We start from the raw sequence: 22,223 nt of genomic DNA on the forward strand, positions 1-22,223 counted from the left end.
TTTGCCCCTTTGAGATACAAGGAAAGTTTCAGTTAAAACTCAGCAAAGGTAACAGAGTAAATGTAATTTTATAACCAGCCAGCATATAGCAAAAAATAACTCAATTACTTAATCTTTTTGAATATTTTAAGAAAGCATGAAAAAACAAGAGCAATATCTTCTCCTAAGAGATTGCATCTTATGCATGATTCAAACTCATCTAACTTTGGGACTGAGCTAGTGACTTTCTTGGAAGTTTATTATTTGTAAAATTTGTCATTAGCAACCCACTTACAGATGCACAGTTGTCTTTTTAAAAAAATTATTATTTTACATCCCAACCACAGTTTCCCCTCTCTCCTCTCCTCTCATTCCTTCCCTCCACCTCCTCTTTGCACCCCCAACCCCACAATCCACTCCTCTGTTTCTGTTCAGAAAGGAAAAGGCTTTCATGGGTATCAACAAAGCATGGCACATCAAGTTGCCATACTTAAGACTAAGACTAAGCTCCTCCCCTTGTATTAGGGCTGGGAAAGGAAATCCAGTATGGGGAATAGGTTCCCAAGAGCCAGCCAAAGTGTTAGGCACAGCCCCTGTTCCCATTGCTAGGAGTTCTACAAGTGGACCAAGCTACACATCTGCCACATATATGCAGAGGGCCTAGGTTGGTTCCATGCAGGCTCCCTGATTGTTGGTTCAGACTTTGCGAGCTCTTATGAGCCCAGGTTAGTTGTTTCTGTGGGTTTTCTTGTGATGTCCTTGACCCCTCTGGCTCCTACACTCCTTCCTCTCTCTTTTCAGTGGGATTCCCCAACATTACCATCATTATCATTTGACCATCACATGCAGCCATGTTTGAGTGTAGTAAAGGGAAACTGGTAAGCAAAGGGGAAGTGCTCTTCCTTGCAGAAAAGGGACTGAAAAACCAAGGCCCATGCGGCTTTTCATCTGTTGTTCTTGCAAATCAGGTTTTATTGCAAAATAGCCATACCTATTTATTTCTGTAATGTCATACTGTTTTTTAGCTACAATGGCAGAGTTGTAGTGATAGATAGTAATATAGACTACAAAGCCATATGTAGTTATTTACAAAAAAAGCCGGTGAACTATTGCTGTAAGAAGTGATGGGGTGATATTTTCATATGGAATTTATGCTTATTAAGTCTTATTTCATGAAGAATATTGGTAATTTTGATCCTAAAACCTTATATTTTATATATATTACATATTACTCCGGATTTTATCAGTGCCTTTTTAACATATCTTTTACATTTAATATTTTTAACAATTTTGAGTTGTTACTATTTTATATATGAGAAAAGTGACAGTAAGTGGTAAACTTTACTATTTATTTATTTGAGATGCTCTTCTCATCTAGACTCCTAAATTCTGGGATTACAGGTGTGTACCACCATGCTTACCCTCAGTTTATACTTAAACTCATGCCATTTGTCCAAGGATCTTTCTTCTATCTACAGGTTTTCTTCCTGGCCAATATTTCTGTTCTAATAAGAAATGTTGTGCCGGGCGGTGGTGGCGCACGCCTTTAATCCCAGCACTCGGGAGGCAGAGGCAGGCGGATCTCTGTGAGTTCGAGGCCAGCCTGGTCTACAGCGCGAGATCCAGGAAAGGCGCAAAGCTACACAGAGAAACCCTGTCTCGAAAAACCAAAAAAAAAAAAAAAAAAAAAAAAAAAAGAAATGTTGTATGATTGACTAACCAAAGGAACATTTTAGAGGCAAGAACACTCTAACGTCCTCCCAGTGACTAGACTTAATCGTATTAAAATACCCCAAGTTACAAACTGGACTGGAATATCTCTGGCCACAACTTCCATACATCATACTTTCTTGTAGTTTGAAAAAAATCTAAAGTTGAGTGTAGTGATGCTTGCCTATAATCCCACCATTTGAGAGGCAAAGGATGGAGGATGAGGAGTCTAAGGTAATCTTATTTATTTATTTTTTTCCGAGACAGGGTTTCTCTGTGTAGCTTTGCGCCTTTCCTGGATCTCACTCTGTAGACCAGGCTGGCCTTGAACTCACAGAGATCCACCTGGCTCTGCCTCCCGAGTGCTGGGATTAAAGGCGTGCGCCACCACCGCCGGGCCCAAGGTAATCTTTTACTACAAGGAATTCTTGGGGCCAGTCTGGGTTACAGAAAACTTTGTCTCAAAAGGACAAAGAATCTAAATGACAACTACAAGGTTATAAGACAATTCTAAGTGATCAATAACATGTCATTAGGAAATGCAAATCAAAACCACAATGAAGCCAGGTACGATGGCATGGGTCTGCAATTCCAGCTCGTGGGAGGTAGTGGCAGGAAGATCAGAAGTTTAAGGATAGTCTCAACTACATGGTGAGTTTAAAGTCAGCCTGATCTACACGAGACTTTATCTTAAAAACTAAACCATACCATACCACACAATGAAATACTACTTAGCATTCACTTTTGGATGAAACAAAAGACAGATGCTTTTTTTTCCCTCTTTTGGTGCTAGGGACTGTGTTATACCACTAAGCACTATTTCCAGACTGGTGTGAGGAAACTAGAACCCTCACACACTGCTGGTGGGACACTTTGGAAAACAGATCAATAATTCTTCAAAATGTCAAATCCATTTTCTATATGACCTAGAAATTCTGTCGCTTCTTGTTTTTGTTTCTTTTGAGATGTGGTCTTGCTATGTTACCCAGCCCAGTCCAAATTTGTGTCTTAGACCTCTGAGTACTGAGACTACATACATATACCATTGTGCTCAGTACAATTCTACTTCTAGGTATACACTCAAGAGAACTGAAGACAAATCTGGGTGTGGTGGCTGTACACACACAAATCAGGGGCAGGAAAATTATGAATTTTTTGTATAGTATGGTTGTGGAGTAAGTTCCAGGCCAGCCAGGCCTAGAGAGTAGGAGAGAGGTAGTAAGATTAAGATAAAGATAGCCAGATAAATAGATGATAGAGAACAGACTGTCCATATAAATCTGTACCTTAATATTATAAATGTACTAAATGTTACTGAGTTGTAGATATAATAAACGCCATGTTAAAGTAGCTAATTTTCTTTAAACAAATAGAAGAACCTATTTGCTAATGTACTTAGCAATAGTATTCATAGTATTCATTCATATTCATTTCAAAAGTGGAACAACTCTTAATCCCAGCACTCGGGAGGCAGAGCCAGGCGGATCTCTGTGAGTTCGAGGCCAGCCTGGACTACCAAGTGAGTTCCAGGAAAGGCGCAAAGCTACACAGAGAAACCCTGTCTCGAAAAAACCAAAAAAAAAAAAAAAAAAAAAGTGGAACAACTCAAGTATTTCAATGAATGAATAAATAAAATTACATATCCACAAATGGAATACTATTTTATAATAAAATGAATAAGGTACTGATCTATACTACAATATTAATAAACCATGAAAATATTATGCTAAGTGAAAGAAGACAGGGACAAGAGAACACATTATGTAGTACCATTTCTATGAAATGTTTTGAAAAGTCAAATTTATGGGGCAGAATGTAGAGTGAGACATGACTTAAACTGGTAATGAGGCTTATGTTTTAGGGTGAATAAATATAATAACAGTAGTGATAAAGGCATAAATCTAAGTACACTAAAACACCCTCCCCCCCCACACTCATGTACACACACAGAACTGGTGACATTAAACCTCAAAAAGGTATCAAAACAAAAGAATTTAAAAGTCTTGATAGTCAGCCCAACATCCAGAATCGTAGGCCTTTACCCTTTTCTTATTCTAAAGGTTGTTAATGACATAAATACATTTTTTCATGACCAATAAGGGAAATTTAAAACTCGGAAATAAATATCAGTTGGACTGTATGAATGTCACTGCTCATGAGAAGTTCAGGGTGGAACTGGTTATGGCCTTGTCTATTTTTGACTCTGTTTGCCCCTTAGCTGACAGAGACTAAGGACTTCAGTCTTAGAAGCTAAAGCCTCTCAACAGCCTCTGCAACACCAGGAACACCAGAGCCTAGTCTCCATTCTTTAGCTTGCAGCCATGTCATCACTATGCTGCATGCACACCAGAGGATTTACAGCCTGAATCACACGGAGAGCTATTCTTATCTCACACAAGCATGCTGTCTGCATCAACGTAAGATAAAACTGTGCTAATGACAGAAGCATACAGTTTAAATGTAGGTTCCTATGTGCTAAAGCCACATTTGGTTAAATGAAGCTTCATATTTTTTCTCTGTTAATGTGATGCTTATTTTATGGTGTACAAAGGCAAGCATCTTCTTCATCTTTAAATCTTATCCTGTGCAGACTGTCTTGTTAGAAGACTGACAGTTATCTCCTATCTAACTGGAGGACAATTATTTTAGTGTTTATGGATGAAGGAGATACTTTACTTGGAACTGGAACCCTGTCTGCTGTATTAGTTGTATTCTGTTCCTACCAAGTAAGGAACCGAATTAAGGCCATTTTGATACAATGATTTGTATTGACAGTTATTAAAATAAAGGACTTGTCACAGTGGGTTTCACTTCTGTCCAAGTGATGAACAAACTTCTCTGGCTGTGTGCTTACATACTGGGAAGAACTGGTGAGGCTCTTGGAGAACTGTTAATCTTTACGTCTCTTGGGGGTTTGTCTGACCTAGAGAATTGTTTAGGATATTTACATTTTTCAATTCCAAGTCAGGGAAGAACTCTGAGAAGACTATAGGGATTAGAACTATCAGAATTATGTATTCCTGGCTGGCTTTAAACTCTCAGTAGTACTCAGCCTTTGCCTCCCTTGCTGATTACACACATGCACCACCATTTCTGCCTGAGGCTTTTATTTCTGCAGTGCTGGGGAAAGAACACAGGGCCTTCTGCATGCCAGGCAAGTGCTTTATATTTGAGTTACACCATGAGCCCACAGGGCTGGAACTGCTGAACACAGTAATAAATAGTGAACTGTGGACTGAAAATGAGAACTATTTCCTCCTGTGCTTTCATGTAGACTATAAATTCCTCAGAATTAGAAATTACGTAAATGTATGTTTAGCTATAATAAAAACCTTCAACTGACTTACAACACAGCTGTCTTCAGGAGATGACAGGTCATATGTAGAATACATATAAGTGTGTGTATGTGCTTTTTATGTAAATGATATTGTGTATATATCCCCTAAAATGCCTAGGTAAATGGCCTATTAACCTACTCAACCTCTCTATGGGGAGGTATTTAACTTCTCTGTCAGAACAGGGTTAGCACTTTCTAAAGGCTGAGGGATGAACAGGACACATGATTTAGGAAATGGAACAAACTAATTTCAGAATGCAGGACTATATGGGAATAAGTTTCACTCCCTACATGTAGTGTTTAGGAAAGTCTGCTAGAGATGGAAAGAAAAAAGCTTCAGTTCTCTAGTTACCTTAAAGATGTGTGCTTTGAGGATGTGATGTCCCAGTTCAATAGTCTGCTGTCGGTTTAGTTTTCCCTCTTGGCGGGAAAACCAGAAGGCAAGTAATGTGTGGCCACTCCTGCAAAGAAAGAGAATCATTGAAAAATTTTAACCTCAGTTTTGCCTTGACTATTCAGCTCCAGCTACTTCTCCAACAAAACTAGGTACCATTAAGTTAGGATTCTGAGGAAAATATTTGTTACTAGGCAAAAAACATGTTTGGATATTATAAAAGTCATTTCTAGTTAGCTTATTCCTATCCTTTAAACAGGAAACATTAAAAGATTTTTATTTTTATTTTCTGTTTTCGTCAGCAACTCCTCATGAGTACTAACAAACAGGTCAGTGCTCCTCAGACTCCCTGTACTCTTCATCAATACTAACAGGTTAGTGCTCCTCAGACTCTCTGTATTCTGTTCTGTATTCTCACTGAACTAAGTCATCAGTCCTCAAGCAGCACTACCATCTAGAGCCTATGCATCTTTTTTCTATCTGGATTTTTCTTCTCACCCTAGGCCACAGTTTTAGAGCCACCCATTTATTGGATTTCTCCATTTAGAGTGTCCCTTGGTACCTAAACTAAACATGGTCCAAAATAGATTGATGATGGCTTCTTCCTAGAACTCTTCCCTGCCAGCCTCTGTCAAGCTGCAACCTTCTCCTTCCAGCTGAGTACAGTGGAATACTTTCTTTTTGATGCCACCAGTAGTATGATCTCTAGTACAGTATTTACTATACTGTTGCATGCTTTCTCTTCCAGTAGACTGAAATCCCCTATATCTCTCTGATAACAGACTTCTAATCTGTTCATGAATGTGAAAGGCCTTCTTCCAAACCCTTGGATATTGTCTTATCTGCTCAGCATGGCCAGAACTGTCTCCTTGGCCCAAACCATGTGATCTGCTGTCCTGAGGACAAAGCCAAAAGCAGGGCTAGGATAAAAAGTATTGGAAAAATTAAGCCTGAGCCCTGACTGTGTAGCATCCAAGCTGCTCTAATTTTGGGTTACTTTAAATAAAGCAATTTTTTTTTTTTTGCTGTTTAATCCATTTATATTGGAATCTTCTGTTCTGTTCCAGCTCAAAGTATCCTAATGATTATCTTTTAGTGTTAATCACACACACACACACACACACACACACACACACACACACACACACACACACACACACCTGTGCGCCACCCAATTATTTGTGATGCTGAATAGCAAACCAGGGCTAACACTTTACAGAGCTGCATTGCATTCCTTGCTCAATGATCTCTTTCTTTTGACACAGGTCTCATGCTACATGATGCTACTTAGGTCTCCAAACCCATTTTTAATTTTCAAAACTACATTTCTGTATGTATGTGTGTATGCATGTGGAGGCCAGAGAACAACATGTCCGAGTCATTTCTCTCCTTCTACCATGTAGGTCTTAGTGATCAAACTCAGGTCATCCATCAAGTTTGGCAACAAGCACCTTTACCCTTTGGCCATCTCACCTGTCCAACCTTGAACTTCTGATCTTGTCCTACCTCCTGAGTCCTAGATACAGGTGCGTACTCCCATACCTGGTTTATGTGATGCTGAGGATCAATCCCAAACTCTCCTACAAACTAGGCAAGCACTTTACCAACTAAGCTATATCCCCAGGCAATATATTCTTTTAAGTGTCAATGTATGTCTTTGTGGTATATGTGAGACATATATGTATGTATTCCTATTTACATTATTGAGAGAAAATCTAGATCATCTATATTCTCAATAATACCTAATACAGCCTAATTCATGTAAAAATGTTAACAATGTTTTTAGGACAAAAAACTGGGCATTAGGGTCTCAGCAGTGTAGGTATGTGCCACCATGCCTGATGACCTGATTTCATTCTAAGAATTCACTTAGTAGAAGGAGAGAATCAATTTCTGCAAGTTGTTCTCTCATTCCCATGAGTACCATGACATACCTGTGCACTCCTAAATAATAAAAGCACATAAACAAACAAAAACAGCAACAAAAAAAACCCCGCTGGACTTTTTTTTTTTTAATTAAAAAAAGGTCAGTATCTGGGCATAATGACATATACCTTAATCCTAGCACTTAAGCAGACAAGGAAGATCACATGTTGAGGGCCTGTGCCCTGGGCAACAGCCTGGGATACACAGTAAGATGGCCTCAAAACAAACAAACAAACAAACAAACAAACAAAAAACAAACAAACAAAAAACAAACCCCCTCAAGCAAACAAACACAAAACAAAGGAGGAGGGAGGATACTAGATTATCTTCCTCCCTCTCCCCTTTTCCCCCTCCCTCTCTCCTTTTGAACCTGGAGACTATGAGGTAAGGCAGCTTCTATGTTTTATACATGTACCATTCCAAATCTTCATTTCAGTAAGATTTTGAAAGAAATTCCAAATTTTGTCTCCACAGAAATTCTAAACTACAATGGATGCTTTTAACCACGCAAGGTTAATCACACAGGAAGGAAATGATTTAGGTGGAAGAATGCCCAGACAGGTTTAATCTGTGTGGACTCATCACTATCATCTTGAAGTCTAAGCACAGGGTTGTTTCACACTTACTTCATCTGAAAATGCCCACTGAACTTTCACAGAAAACAAACTGAAAGCTCCATTTTGTTGGTAGTCTGTCATAACAGAGCTAGGAAAGTTAGGTGTAATGGAGGCGAGACCTCAAAATTCCCTCCAGCCAGTAACAGTAAAATCATTGGAGCTTTACTGGTGTAAGAATTATTTTTTTGCAGAGATCCACAGCTAGGCCCCGGGTGGAGCTCTGGGAGTCCAATTAGCGAGAAAGAGGAGGGTTTATATGAGCAAGAATTGTTGAGACCAAGGTTGGATAAAGCACAGGAACAAATAGCCAAACGAATGGAAACACATGAACTATGAACTGAGGGGTCACCAACTGGATCAGGCCCTCTGAATGGGCGAGACAGTTGATTGGCTTGATCTGTTTGGGAGGCATCCAGGCAGTGGGACCGGGTCCTGTGCTCACTGCATGAGTTGGCTGTTTGAAACCTGGGGCTTATGCAGGGTCGCTTGGCTCGGCCTGGGAGAAGGGGACTGGACCTGCCTGGACTGAGTCTACCAGGTTGATCTCAGTCCTCGGGGGAGGTTTTGCCCTGGAGGAGGTGGGAATGGGGAGTGAGCTGCGGGGAAGGGGAGGGGGAGAACAAGGGAATCCGTGGCTGGTATGTAGAACTGAATTGTATTGTAAAATAAAATTAAAAAAAAGGAAAAAAAAAAGAATTATTTTTTAAGTGACTCATCCATGACTGTACAGTTGTGATGACAGCTCCTGAATACACTCTTGATCTACTTTTTAAGCTTTAAGTCCTGATTAATGAGAATCCATGTCTACTGGGGTTATAAAGGTAACAAAAAAAGCTTGTGTCCACAGTGAATGGGATTTTGAGTTAAGACACAGAATTGACTTTGTCCTAGTGATTTCATTTATTTATACTAAGATACTTGAATCTGTCCAGTGTACATCTGTACCTAGAGATAACAATATTTGTTACTGCTGCCACTGATGAGCACTGAGTATATCAATAGCACATAATACAGGGTGAGGTGGGGGTGACAACTATCATTCATTTCTTTTTGAATAGAAGCATGGCAGATTTTTTTTTTTTTTTATAAAAGAATGACTTTGCTGGGCCTGTACCTGTAATTCTAGCAAGCAGTCAAGAGGCTGAGACAGGAGGATTATAAGTTTGAGACAAGCCTGTGTTATAAATTGAGGAAAAAAACCCCAACAACAACAGTTCTGAAAAGCTCATTGAACCCAAAGCTTATGGTGTCTGGGACACAAAATTAACAGCAATTTATGCCACGTGCTGGCATTTCCAGGTTTGTCTTGTACCCAGATGTTTCTCTGGTCCTGCTTGGCCCTGAGGTCTAGCTGAATCTCTCCCACCCATGATCCACAGACGCTTATAAAATAATTATATTATAATTATTAATATAATATATTAACTACAAACTTTATGGCCTATGGCTCAAGCTTCTTGCTAGCTCTTATAACTTAACTCAACAATTTCTATTAATCTGTGTCTCACCACGTGGCTTCGTGGCTTACTGGTACTTTCACATCTTGCTTCTCCTGGTGGTGGCTTGCAGTGTCTCCCCCACTTCCCTTTCTTCTCTCTCTTTCATTCAAATGTACCTCCTAACCTTATTCTGCCTCGCTGTTGGCCAAGCAGCTTTATTTATCAACCAATCAGAGCAACATATATTTACAGCATACAGAGAGACCTCACAGCAGTGTCTTATTCTTCTGTAAAGTACAGTACCACTAGCTAAACTAAAGTCTGAATGTGGTCTACTTCACTTGTGCAGATTTGTTTCTTCTTCTCATATCATCTGCTCACTCCTAAATGTTATTCTTCTTGGCTCCTAAGTCTCTAACATCATTGGTAACTTCTTAGTTGTGATTTTTCTCTTACCTTTGATATTTTTCCCTTATTTTTTTTCCTTACAGCATTAGGCCCTACTTAAGTTTCATTAAAACTACCTCCTAGGGCACGGTGGCGCACACCTTTAATCCTGGCACTCGGGAGGCAGAGGCAGGTGGATATCTGAGTTTGAGAGCAGCCTGATCTACAGAGTGAGTTCCAGGACAGGCAGGGATACACAGGGAAACCCTGTCTTGAAAAACCAAAACAAACAAACAAAACAACAATTCCCACCTCCTAAAAAACCCCACACCACCACCAAAAACCAGCTATCTCTTGATGACTGTGATAATATGTAGGTACCTCTCCCATTTCTTCCTTCACCTTCTTTTCTTCCTAGGTAGATCCTGTCTCCTGGCTTCAACTTATACCTTAATGTGAATGACTCCCACAGAGACATTTCAAACACAGAGATTTATTCTTTGCTTCTCTAACTGCTTGCTGGCTCTCTCTACCTCCATTATCTGACTCCTGGTTTTCATTATTAAGACCAGTTAGGATTTGTGCTACACCGACTTTAATGGGAATGCTTTGAGTTTTACTCCATTTACTCCATGATGGTGGCTATAGGCTTGTTATAGATAGCCTTTATTATGTTGAGGTATGCTTCCTTCATCCCCAGCATCTACATGACTTTTATCATGAAGAGATGTTGGATTTTGTCAAAGACATTTTCTGTACCTATTGAGATGATCATGAGTCTTTGAGTCCATTTATATGACAAATTTCATTTATTGATTTACACCTTTGATGGTAAAGGTGAACTTGCTTATAATGAATGACTTTTTTGATGTGATCCAGAATTTGGTATTTTATTAAGAATTTTTGCATGTAAGTTCATCCCAGAGATTAGTTTGTAATTTTCTTTTTCTTTTTGTTATGTCTTTATCTTGTTATGGTATTAGAGCAATACTGGTTTTATAAAAAGAGTTTGGAAGCCTTCCTTTTCTTTCTATTTAAAAAATTATTTATGTGTATGGGTGTCACATCTGCATGAATGTCTGTGCACCACACGCATGCCTGATGTCCAAGGAGACGAGACGAGGCCATTGGATCCTCTGGGACTGGAGTAACACAAGTGTGAGCTGCTATGTGAGTACTAGGAATTAAACCCAGGTCCTCTGCAAGAGCAACATATGCTTTTACCTTCTGAGCCATCTCTCCAGCCCCCTTCCTTTTCAATTATATGGAATAATTTGAGCAGTACTGCTGTTAGCTGTGGCCAACATTACACAGTAGATGGGGGAGGAGCTTGTGAGTCCTCATCTCAAACTGAGGAGATAGTGAGAGTTGATGGCTGCTGGGGAAGACTCGTCTTTCTCTGGTGGTGGTGTCACTAGCAGGTTGCCCATGCTCCAGTGGATGCTCCCACCATGTGCACAGGAGCAGACACTAATTGGATTTAGTGGGATATTAACAGGGGGTGGGAAGGAGGGCGGAGGACATTGTGAAGTGTGTATGTTGGAGGGGCCAAGGAGGGCTTGAAGGAGGATATTGGGAGTAGATATAAAATAATCAAATTGAAGCGACTAAAATTCTAGAGGGAAAGTAGACAATAAATAATTATCAACATCCAATAAGTTAATAAACTTTAACACCCATTAGAAAGGAAATAAAAAGGTTACTAAGGACTCAGAATCCAGGGGTGACTTAGTACGGTGACAAACAGAAGTCTCTTTTAGGAGGTGGCATATAAGCTAAAGTCTGAAGAGGCAATAGGAGGTCTCACGATGTAATGAGACAGGGAAATCGTTCGGTGCAAAGGTCTAGAGGTGAGAAAGAAACTTCCAGAAGTGGTATAAAATTGTATAATTTAGAGGCAAGCAGAAGCTATTTACGCACTCAGGGCTTTGGTTTGTTCTGATGGTAAGAAAAGGCACTGAAGGGTTTCTAGAAGAGTCATGTGGTATGAACTGTGTTTGAAAATAACCTCTCTTGTTGCTGGTGAATAGACTGAAGGAGGGCAAGAAGAAAGATGAATCCATGTGGGAGACCAGGGTGTGGTCAGTGGGGATAAAAATAAATGGGTACTTACAAATCAATTTTGGGACTTAGAATCAATTAGATATGCTGATGGCTTCAGTAAATGAAAATCTCACAACTGTGGGTTCTTACAGTTAAGAGGGTAGAAAGCTATTAGTGTTGATTTTGACTAAACATGGAGTTTTATCTGCTTTTGAAAGTCTCTAGAGATGGTGGAGTGAATTGCTCTACTCACAAAAAAGAAAATGTGTTGTCAAGTCTCACTAAGCTGACAATAACTCCTACTGATTGCTGTGCCATTAATCCTGGTTTGACAACCTCTGGGATTCTTTTGATTCGGTTAGTGTTATTTCAGGGGCTTATTAGTAGGATAAATTAGCCTCTACTTCTTAATGCTACTTTTTTTGTATAGGTGTGTGTGTATGTATGTGCATCTGTGTTTGTATAGGTGCGTAAGTATTCATGGGGGTGCATTTATGTATGTGTGTACATGTACATGCATGTGGAGGCAAAAGTTCAACTTTGGGTTTAATTCCTCTGGAGCTGTCATTGTTTTTTTGAGACAGGGTCTCTCAGTGGGACCTGGGGTTCTCTGAACAAGGTAGGCTAGCTGGTCAGTGAGCTCCAAGAATTCATCTATCTACAATTCCCCAGGGCTGAGATTAAAAGTGTGTGTCATTACACTTGGCTTTTCTTTTATGTGGGTTCTAGGGAATCAAGCTCAGGTCATCAAGCTTGTATAGCAAGCACTTTACCAACTGAGTTCTTCTTTAACCCTTTATGCTACTTTTAGTATTAAAAATGCCTTTGCTGGGTACATGGGTACATGCCTATAATTTCAGAACTTGGGCAATTAAGGTAGGAGATTATGAGCTCAAGAGAAGCCCAGGCTATACATATGACTCAGTTAAAAAAAAAAAGACCCTTAATCACCTCTTTGTGTCCTTCCTATTTAATATTTTTAGATAAAGTTATTTTAAGACATTCCCTTCAGAAAAGAGCAGGCTTCCCAGAAATATCAACAGAACATGGGCTAACAAGTTACAATAAGACTAGGCATATACCCTCGTATCAAGGCTTGACAAGGCAACCTAGTAGGAGAAAAAGGATCCCCCAAACAGGCAAAAGAGTCAGAGATAGCCCTCACTTCCGCTGTTAGGAGTCCCACAAGAACAGCAAGCTATTCAATCATAACATATATGCAGAGGACCTAGGTCAGACCAATACAGGATCTCTGATTGTCCTTCTAGTCTCTATGAGCCCCTATGAGCCTTGGTTAGTTGATTCTGTGGGCTATGTTCTTGTGGTGTCCTTGACCCCTCTAAGCCAGTATTTTCTATACAGACTACAACCACCTTTAAAATAAGCTACATATGCATATTTAAGAAGACAAAGCAGTGTTACTCTCTAGAAGAATAAATACAAGTCCCTTTTGGTGTTGTTTACTGGTTCTTTTATATAAAAGTTTCACGAATAGTAATGGCTGAATATTTATGCTGATCAAGTCATAAAACAAAGCTCTCTGCATCTCATCATAAGCAGAACTTTCGTTGTATATACTGACTTAGCATATTTCTCATGGGTTTTTATGACAGTAGAACAGTACATGTAGTTTTCAGTTTTAACTGGGCTTTTAAAATTCCTTTTTTTTTTTTTTTTAAAGATTTATTTATTTATTATGTTTACAATGTTCTGCCTGCATGTATGCCTGCAGGCCAGAAGAGGGCACCACCAGATCTCATTGTTGATGGTTGTGAGCCACCATGTCGTTGCTGGGAATTGAACTCAGGACCTCTGGAAGAACAGCCAGTGCTCTTAACCTCTGAGCCATCTCTCCAGCCCTAAAATTCTTATCATCAGCCTTTAAACCTACTTTTGGATTTGGAAAAGGAAAAATAAATGTTATACTCATCTTCTGATGGTTAGACAGTTTTTCTACTTTTAGACTCAGGGTCTCACTGTGTAGCCCAGACTGGCCTCTAACTCTGATCCTTTTGCTTCAGTCCTCTGAAGCTAGGACTACGGGTAAGAATCAACACATCTACTAAATAGCTGATTTACTTTCTTCCTTCCTTTCTTTCTTATGATGGTGGGGATTGAATCTAGGGCTTTATATATGTTAGGTAAGCACTCTACCATTTAGCTATCTCCCCAACCTCCTGTTAGTTTAAAAGACAGAAATACTTTGCTTATTTGACTAATGATTTATGCTGAATGAAAACAAACTTGTAAGACTGAAGGACATACTAGATTTTCAAATACTTTCTCATTTGTATCATATCACAAAAACATGACATGGGTCAGAAAAGTACTACTTTACATTTCAGTTTAAAACTTATTTTTTGATGATGATTAGATAATAGAAAAAAGTATTCATTGATTAAATTAGATAAATTCTTAGCAATATTAAGGTCAAGGTTTCCCTGGAAAACACTAAATCTAAACCATGACAATGGAATAATGATTTCCTCCTCGGTGATAGATCACTTACAAACAGCTAGGTATCAGTGGACAATGTCTGGTACATGAGAATGCCGAAGAGCTAATTTAGTTCCAGGAGTCTCTGTCTTCTTTCCATGTTTCATCAGTTTGCTAAGGTCTCTGCAAACACTTCTAGGAAACAGAACCCTCTTCACACTTACGGACTTACTGTGAGACATTGCAATATCTACCAGAAGCACTAACATTGAGTTTGAGCTTCACTGAGGGCAAGATTAAATGTTATCCCACTTGGAGGTTCATGTCTGGAATTTGAAGAACAAACAAAATCCACTAACAATAATTCATCATTTTGTACACTGGCTAGACAGAGCTCTGGTATAGATAATTTTCACTTTAAGGTAGATACTTTCTTCTTCCTTTAAGAAAATAATTTATTTATTTATTTTTATTTCATGTGCTTTTGTCTTCTGCCTGCATGTATGCCTGTGTAAAGGGGTTGGATCTCCTGAAACTGGAGTTATAAGCAGTAATGAGCTGCCGTGTGGGTGCTGGGAATTAAACCTGGCTCCTCTGGAGGAGCAGGCAGTGCTCTTAAGTGCTGAGCCCTCCCTCTATCCGCCTCTTCTTTCTTTTTAACCTTAGGCAAACTGCTTATCTGACACCTTGCTCTAAGAGCACCAAGTCCCCAAAAGATACTTCACTAAGTAAACATATAGTTCATGCCCATATATGAAACAAACAAACAAACCTCCATTAATTATAAGCAATCAACTCTGACCATGAAGAAGCAAGTTAAATATAGAATGACAGTAAAGGATTTGTGTAGTTTCCCTTCTATTTACTCACCACAGTATTTGCTATTCTTAGTTTGAAGAAATCAGGTCAAAACTAACTTAAGCTTCTATATCATGATTTCATAGGTTAGGTTGTATCAGCTCTATATAAACTGTATGAGTTTCACAAGTTTATTGTGTTTAATTCAAATACTTCAAAATAAAAATAAATAAGCCAAGGTTTCTAATTTCTGTGTCAAAATAGCCCTCTCCCCCAGCAAAATGTTAAATCTGAGAGCTGTTCTTAGGGGAGGCTTGGTATCATGAGAATGGAGATACTGAGGAAAAGAAACAGAAAAGAAGTATGGAAATTTATTCAGGCTGAGCCCAATGTGGTATAGAAATGTTAAGCAGTAATTAGATAGCACCACAAGACTGGTATCCCTCAGCTACCTCTCAGCTTCAAATTTCTACTTATGAGAGTTACTAATGTGTTAGATAGAAAATGCTAGTGCTCACTTTTCTCAGCCACCTCACTTAAAATGCACAAGTCACCTCAAATGGGTTTTCCACCTTCTTACTGTTAGCATAATAGCAGGGATTAGTTTATTAGATTAGTGTGTTAATCTATATCTCAATGCACAAGGAAATAAAACAGGACAAATTAAATTCAGGATCTGATACTGATGAACAGTGGGAAACAGAAGCAGAATAAGGCTGTAAGGTCTAGGCCTGTGAATGCTCCCAGAAACTTTCACAAAGACAGAAAACACCAAATCTTTTGATGTCAGAACGAAGTTTTAAACTGGGCATGGTAGTGCATGCCTGTAATGCTAGCAGCACTTGAGATGCTGAGGCTGGAGGATTGGAGCCTGCTCTACATAGTATGATCCTGGAACAAACCAAGTTCTGATGATATAAATGATTTCCAGCAATAGATTGCTTAATCTCCTCAATACAATTACTGAGCCAGAGAAAGAGTCTGTTTTTAACCCATTTCTTTCTGTCAAAATTATGTCGATGAAACATTAAATACTTCTCTCTGTCAAATCTCTGCCCAGATTCTGGGACAATAGGCACGGTGATATTTAAATTGGAAAAAGTTCAACATCAGCTCTGTAGCACTGACCTCTGGGTCTGCTCCTCCTTACATCACTCCAGATCTTTTCTGTTTAGGAAGAAAACATGTCCTACTGCTATTTTTGAAGAATATCAACTAATTTTTGATATCAGTAGAATACTTTTCCTGTGTCTAATTCCCTAATAAGGTCAACAAGTTCATAGTGAAAAACTGCTTAAAGTCTAGAAAATGGGCTAGAAGAAACAATGCTGTGTTGTCCCTGAGAGTCCTCTCTAGACATGCACATGTCAGGCCCTGGTGTAGCTAATGTCATTAGAGGCACTGAGTCAGTCTACTCTGGCCTACTGAGGACACTGCGTACTCTAGACAGAACTGAAGAGAATGTGGAAAACAGAAGGGAGAAAACGTACAAGAAATAGAAGCTGAAGGCCATAAAGACAAACACTGAATGAAAAGCAGTTGCAGCCATTTTCTCTGAAAGGCTAGATGGGATCTGCCCTTTAGTTCCCAGTTAAATTCCTCTTTGTTGGCCCAGGGAATCTCAACTATGAGATGAACATGGAAATAACAAGGCTGGTGCTGTCCAATGCTGAGGAGCTTGAATTCCAACTGAATGAAATTTAAGGGTGGTGTTTTTGATAACTCCTGGTCCTGTTTACAAATATACTCTGTTCTCTCTTAAATAAAATATGATGGTCATTCAGCAGCTGTGTCAGTAAATCACCAAAGAACAGACTACCCAGCACCTGAAGCTGGAAGTGTCTGTACCAGTCTGTCGTTGCTCTTAGTTAATAAACAATATTGGAGAGCAAGCCCACATAGCTAATATGCTTCATAAATACTGCATTTTCTCCTTTGGGAGCCCCTGAGGATTCTGTCCTTTGTAAGAAAGATATTATTAACTCAGTGGTAGTCTGTTTGTCTTGGACCTTACCTGCTTTTCAATCATCTGATATACTCCAGGACAGGAAAATAGATCAATTAGCAAGAGATTGTTTGGGAATTGGCCTCAAAGTGTTTATTAAGTAATTCTATATTAATTTTTTTAAACTATACAGTTTTTAATGCTGTTAGAAGCAATATCAGCAAGATTTGCAGTAGTTTTCTTATCTGCCATTTCAGTTTCCAGGGTTTTAGTTAGCCATGATCAACTAGAAATATTAAATAAAAAATTACATGAATAAGCAATTTGTAAGTTAAATTGTGTGCTTTCTGAGTACTGTGATGGAATCTAAGACTACCCTACGTTGTCCTGCCTGGGACCTGAGCCATTTCTTTGTCTAGTGTATCCATGTTGTACAATTGTACACCAACTAATCACTTAGTAGTCCTCTTCGCACACTGGATGTCGTGGTGCCTGTGTTCAAGTAAACTTTATTTTATTTAATAATGTGGGCTGGGCGGTGGTGGCACACGCCTTTAATCCCAGCACTCGGGAGGCAGAGGCAGGTGGATCTCTGTGAGTTCGAGGCCAGCCTGATCTACAGAGCAAGATCCAGGACAGGCACCAAAACTACACAGAGAAACCCTGTCTCCAAAAACAAAACAAAACAAAAAGTCCCTAAAGCCAAACAAAGTATAGTATTGTTGATTGACAAGTTGGATATGCCAAAGAGAATCTGTCTCTTTTAAGTGGAAAATATAAAGGCACAATAAGATATTTTGAGAGACCACATTCATGTAACCTTTATTATTATTCCATACCACTTTGTTTCATTGTTTTTCACTTCTTATTGTGACTAATTTATAAATTAAACTCTATCATCAGCATATGTGAATAGAAAAAGCTATGATGCATATATGGTTGAACCTCTCTGTACTTTCAGGTATCTGTTGAAGGTTGGAAGACATAAGACTGGGTGTTACCTTACAGCAAAATAGTTTCATGAACATCATACAACACATGCAAGAGACCCAGACTTGGTTACTTTAAAAAGCTGTGCATCAAAATGCTAATAGCAGAAGGGTGTTGCTCTTTACCTAGTCACAGGACTAAGTTATGACACTCCTGAAGTGTCTGTTACTACAAAGGCAAGGGAGGAAAAGGCACACTCTCAACACTTTCTTTGAAATTGTACTAGTCTGGGTATTATAAGAGGAAGGAATTATTTCTGCTTTTACATAGGTCTGAAGTTTGGGATTATTATGTAAATGTTAGCTCCTACAGAACTCAACAGTTCCTCTTCTTTCCATGCAAGCATGCTTCATTATTTCCTGTTCTAAGAAAATATCATAAATTCTTTTCTGCCTAGCTTAATATCATCATCAAAATCTGGAACTAGCTTTCTAATGAATCAGCATGAAGAAATAAGCTGAGAGGCATGCCCACAAACATAGCTGTCATTACAAGGTCTGGTGAACAGCAGGGTCATAAGGGCAATAAAAACCCAGCAGTGTCAAGCTTTACCTCTTTGGTGAGTCACAGTGTGAGGAACAGGCAATACACTGCTAAACTCACTGCAGCCTGGCCTTGAGAAGAAGAGGAAAATCTCTGTGAGAAGTGTTCAATGAAGAACAATTCCCACTGCTTTCCTATCCATGCTCTATGCAATACATTTAAAACAGGCTCAGAATTACTTCTCACAAATCTATATCTTACCTGGGATCACAGAGAAATTTGGTTTTCTCTCCTTCTTCTCTCCAGATCAGCCATTCTCGAAAAGAGGGGTGCACAAACATTCGAGTCATGTCTCTGCGCTTGATTAGGAACATGGAGAGGTTCTCCATTCTTTGCTGAAAGTCTTCCCATTCTAGTGTGCCTTCAATGCTCCCAGCATTGATGGCCTGGAAGATATGTTCATCAGTAAGTGGGTGGAGAGAGGCCACTGCCACATTCAGGAGAGGCATCACTCGGTCAAAGGAAGACTGAGTTGGGAACTTCATATTGCACTGGAGTAAATAAACCTCAGAGAGTGACACAGGAACCACTTTGTAGCTAGAGCTCTTTAGCACTAGGTAGCCTTTCTCTATGAGGTCAAATGTGAGTTTCAGGTATAGATAAGACCCTTGACTGAGGGTCTTGAGGTGAGAACTGAGTTTGCCAAATGTAGTATTGTCCATCTTGCCGTTAAGTGAGATGTTATTCTGAATCTCTGAGCTGCTGTGAATCCGGTGCAGGATGTAAGCCTGCAGGTCTTGGTCTATGGCTTCATTCTCTTCCAGTCGATCCAAAAAAATCCTATGGAAAGGCAGCAACTTGGTAATTTCCTAAAAGAGATCGAGAGAGAGAAAGACCTTCAGTTTTCCTTAACTCTTTTATAGACTATGAGGTCCAGAATTAAGTCTGAATTTCTGAGTGGCCAACGAGGAAAACAGTATTAAGCATGATATCCATAGACTAAAGCAAATTATGCACACAGTAAGAACATGGCTTTTCCTAATACTGAGACTTTTTATGAGTCTTTGTAAAAGGTACTTTAGGATCAAATTTAAGAATGTTTCTTTCCATTCTCTTTATTCCTTATACTCTAGCTTTACTGAAACCTTACCACCTCACTAAAAAGGGTTATTGCCAAGATTATCAATAATCTTAACTGTCAAATCCAGTAATTAGCTTTCAGTTTTCATTTTTCACAGTTTCAGTGTGTGACAGTTGACCACACCTTCCCACAGCATTTTTGGGAATTCTTTTCATCAGCCTGCTCTTAGGACGTGTCCTCATTTTCTTACTACACTGACCAGTTTTACCCAGCTTCTTTTGCTAGCATCTCTTTCACTTTCCAGCCCACCTCAGGCTAAGGTCTCTATTAATTTTCCTTCCTTCAGTCTTTCACATGCTCTAAAACAGTTCTAAATATCATCTATTTTGCCAGATTAGTCAATTCTCCCAAGTTTTCACTCTGTATCTTGGTGTACCTAGAAATTTATACTTTGCTGTTTCACAGATAAACTTAATGTGACTAAATAAAAATTATTAAATTTCATACTCAATCACAAGACATTCCCCATGTCAACAAATTGCTATTGTTGTCACTGACCCTGATACTAAACCCTTGGAGGCATCTGTGATCTCTGCTCCTGAATATAGCATTTGCTCACGTACTCACTAACACCCCCCCATTCATTCTTGTTTTCTTGCTCATATTCACATTTAATCTGTCATCAAGTCTATTTTTTAAATTTTTATTTTACTATGTAGCTTCACTGGCCTTGAATTATCTTGCCACAACTTTCAAAATGATGACATCACAGGCATGAACTATCATACCTGGCTGATGCTGTGGGATGTTCTGTATGGCAAATGTGTTGCTCTGATTGGTCAATAAATAAAACACTGATTGGCCATTGGCTAGGCAGGAAGTATAGGCAGGACAAGGAGGAGAATAAAGCTGGGAAGTGGAAGGCTGAGTCAGAGAGACACTGCCAGCCGCCACCATGACAAACAGCATGTGAAGATGCCAGTAAGCCACGAGCCATGTGGCAAGGTATAGATTAATGGAAATGGATTAATTTAAGCTGTAAGAACAGTTAGAAGAAGCCTGCCACGGCCATACAGTTTGTAAGCAATATAAGTCTCTGTGTTGACTTGGTTGGGTCTGAGTGGCTGTGGGACTGGCGGGTGACAGATTTGTCCTGACTGTGGGCCAGGCAGGAAAACTCTAGCTACAAATGGCGCCCAACGTGGGGCAAGAGTTTCCACCTAAAAACTGAGAAAAAAGATTCTAAAACAGAGCTAAAAACAGCTTCCTAATTGTCTCTCTCAAATGAGCGGCAGCTGCTGGTTTGAGCTACTAGTGGGTTCCTAGCGTGCATGCTCAACCTGTAGTATGGCAGGAACGAGACCTCTGCAAGTGGCACATTAAGCTGCGTGGTGGATTTAGCCTTTGCTAGTACAAAACAAAAAAAGAGGTTTCTGGGCTACATGCTACTTGGCTAAAGCATAGACCCATGATAGCTCCCAGAGCTGGTGGTAAACCACCACCATGTTGGGAAGCTGAGGTGGGCGGAGCCAGCAGCCACAGCTGCTGCAGTTTAAAGCAATAGATTCACAATAAGACAGATTCAGATGTAATAGTTTAAATGTGTGTAAAATATACGTAGGCTTGAAAGAGATAAAAAAAGGTGATATATACAGTTATAGAAACAAATACATAGTTTTAAAAAATAAAGTCTTTAAAGAGACAGTAAAATTAATATATAAAATAAGCCACGTAAAGATGAATATTACACAGAGAATCTGGATTGTGTTGTCTTTGGGATTCTTAACTGCAGAGAGAGATTTGATTGTAAAGGAAGCTGAGTTAAACCAATATGTATATTTTAAAGATACCTTGACTTCAAAATTTGGATGTAAGGATATGTTACTTTGGAAAGGAGACTCTGCTTTTGTTTCCACAGAAAGCCAGAGGCTATGAATTTGTTCCAGATTAAGATACACCAGGTTTGACCAGCCAAGACCCCCTGAAAGGTCTCCGATGACACCATGGCCCAGATGATCCAACATCCAGAATGGTTTGAAGACAACTGGCTCAGAAGATACACCCTCATGGACTATTCCATAATCCTAAAATTTTCTTTGTGTCCTCATAAGATACAGCGCCCCCCTCTAGCAGGAAGTAGTAAGAAAAGCTACGCCAAAATTCCCAAATTATATGTAATTTTACTTTGTTAAGGTTAAAACCTTCCTTTTTGAAAAAAAAAAAGGGGGGGGGGAAGTGCTGTGGGATGTTCTGTATGGCAAATGTGTTGCTCTGATTGGTCAATAAATAAAACACTGATTGGCCATTGGCTAGGCAGGAAGTGTAGGCGGGACAGGGAGGAGAATAAAGCTGGGAAGTGGAAGGCTGAGTCAGAGAGACACTGCCAGCCGCCACCATGACAAACAGCATGTGAAGATGCCAGTAAGCCACGAGCCATGTGGCAAGGTATAGATTAATGGAAATGGATTAATTTAAGCTGTAAGAACAGTTAGAAGAAGCCTGCCACGGCCATACAGTTTGTAAGCAATATAAGTCTCTGTGTTGACTTGGTTGGGTCTGAGTGGCTGTGGGACTGGCGGGTGACAGAGATTTGTCCTGATTGTGGGCCAGGTAGGAAAACTCTAGCTACAGGCTGATCTACTGCTTTTTATTCTCCTT

The 22,223-nt window shown here is 39.5% G+C and overlaps 1 protein-coding gene across 14 annotated transcripts in view; it reads right to left on the reverse strand.

The window, feature by feature from the left end:
- Tanc2 (tetratricopeptide repeat, ankyrin repeat and coiled-coil containing 2) overlaps positions 1–22,223 on the reverse strand; it is a 314,497-nt gene that overhangs the window by 46,731 nt on the left and 245,543 nt on the right. For all 14 annotated transcript variants that reach the window (XM_052756540.1, XM_052756535.1, XM_052756531.1 and 11 more), the window contains 2 exons: positions 18,746–19,353; positions 5,379–5,487 (listed from right to left, as the gene is read on the reverse strand). In XM_052756540.1, the coding sequence (XP_052612500.1) occupies positions 5,379–5,487; positions 18,746–19,353 (717 nt within the window). The remainder of the gene's footprint in view (positions 1–5,378; positions 5,488–18,745; positions 19,354–22,223) is intronic.

Source organism: Peromyscus californicus, unplaced genomic scaffold, assembly GCF_007827085.1.
Source record: "Peromyscus californicus insignis strain IS unplaced genomic scaffold, ASM782708v3 Scaffold_3__1_contigs__length_106647218, whole genome shotgun sequence".
Classification (NCBI taxonomy): domain Eukaryota; kingdom Metazoa; phylum Chordata; class Mammalia; order Rodentia; family Cricetidae; genus Peromyscus; species Peromyscus californicus.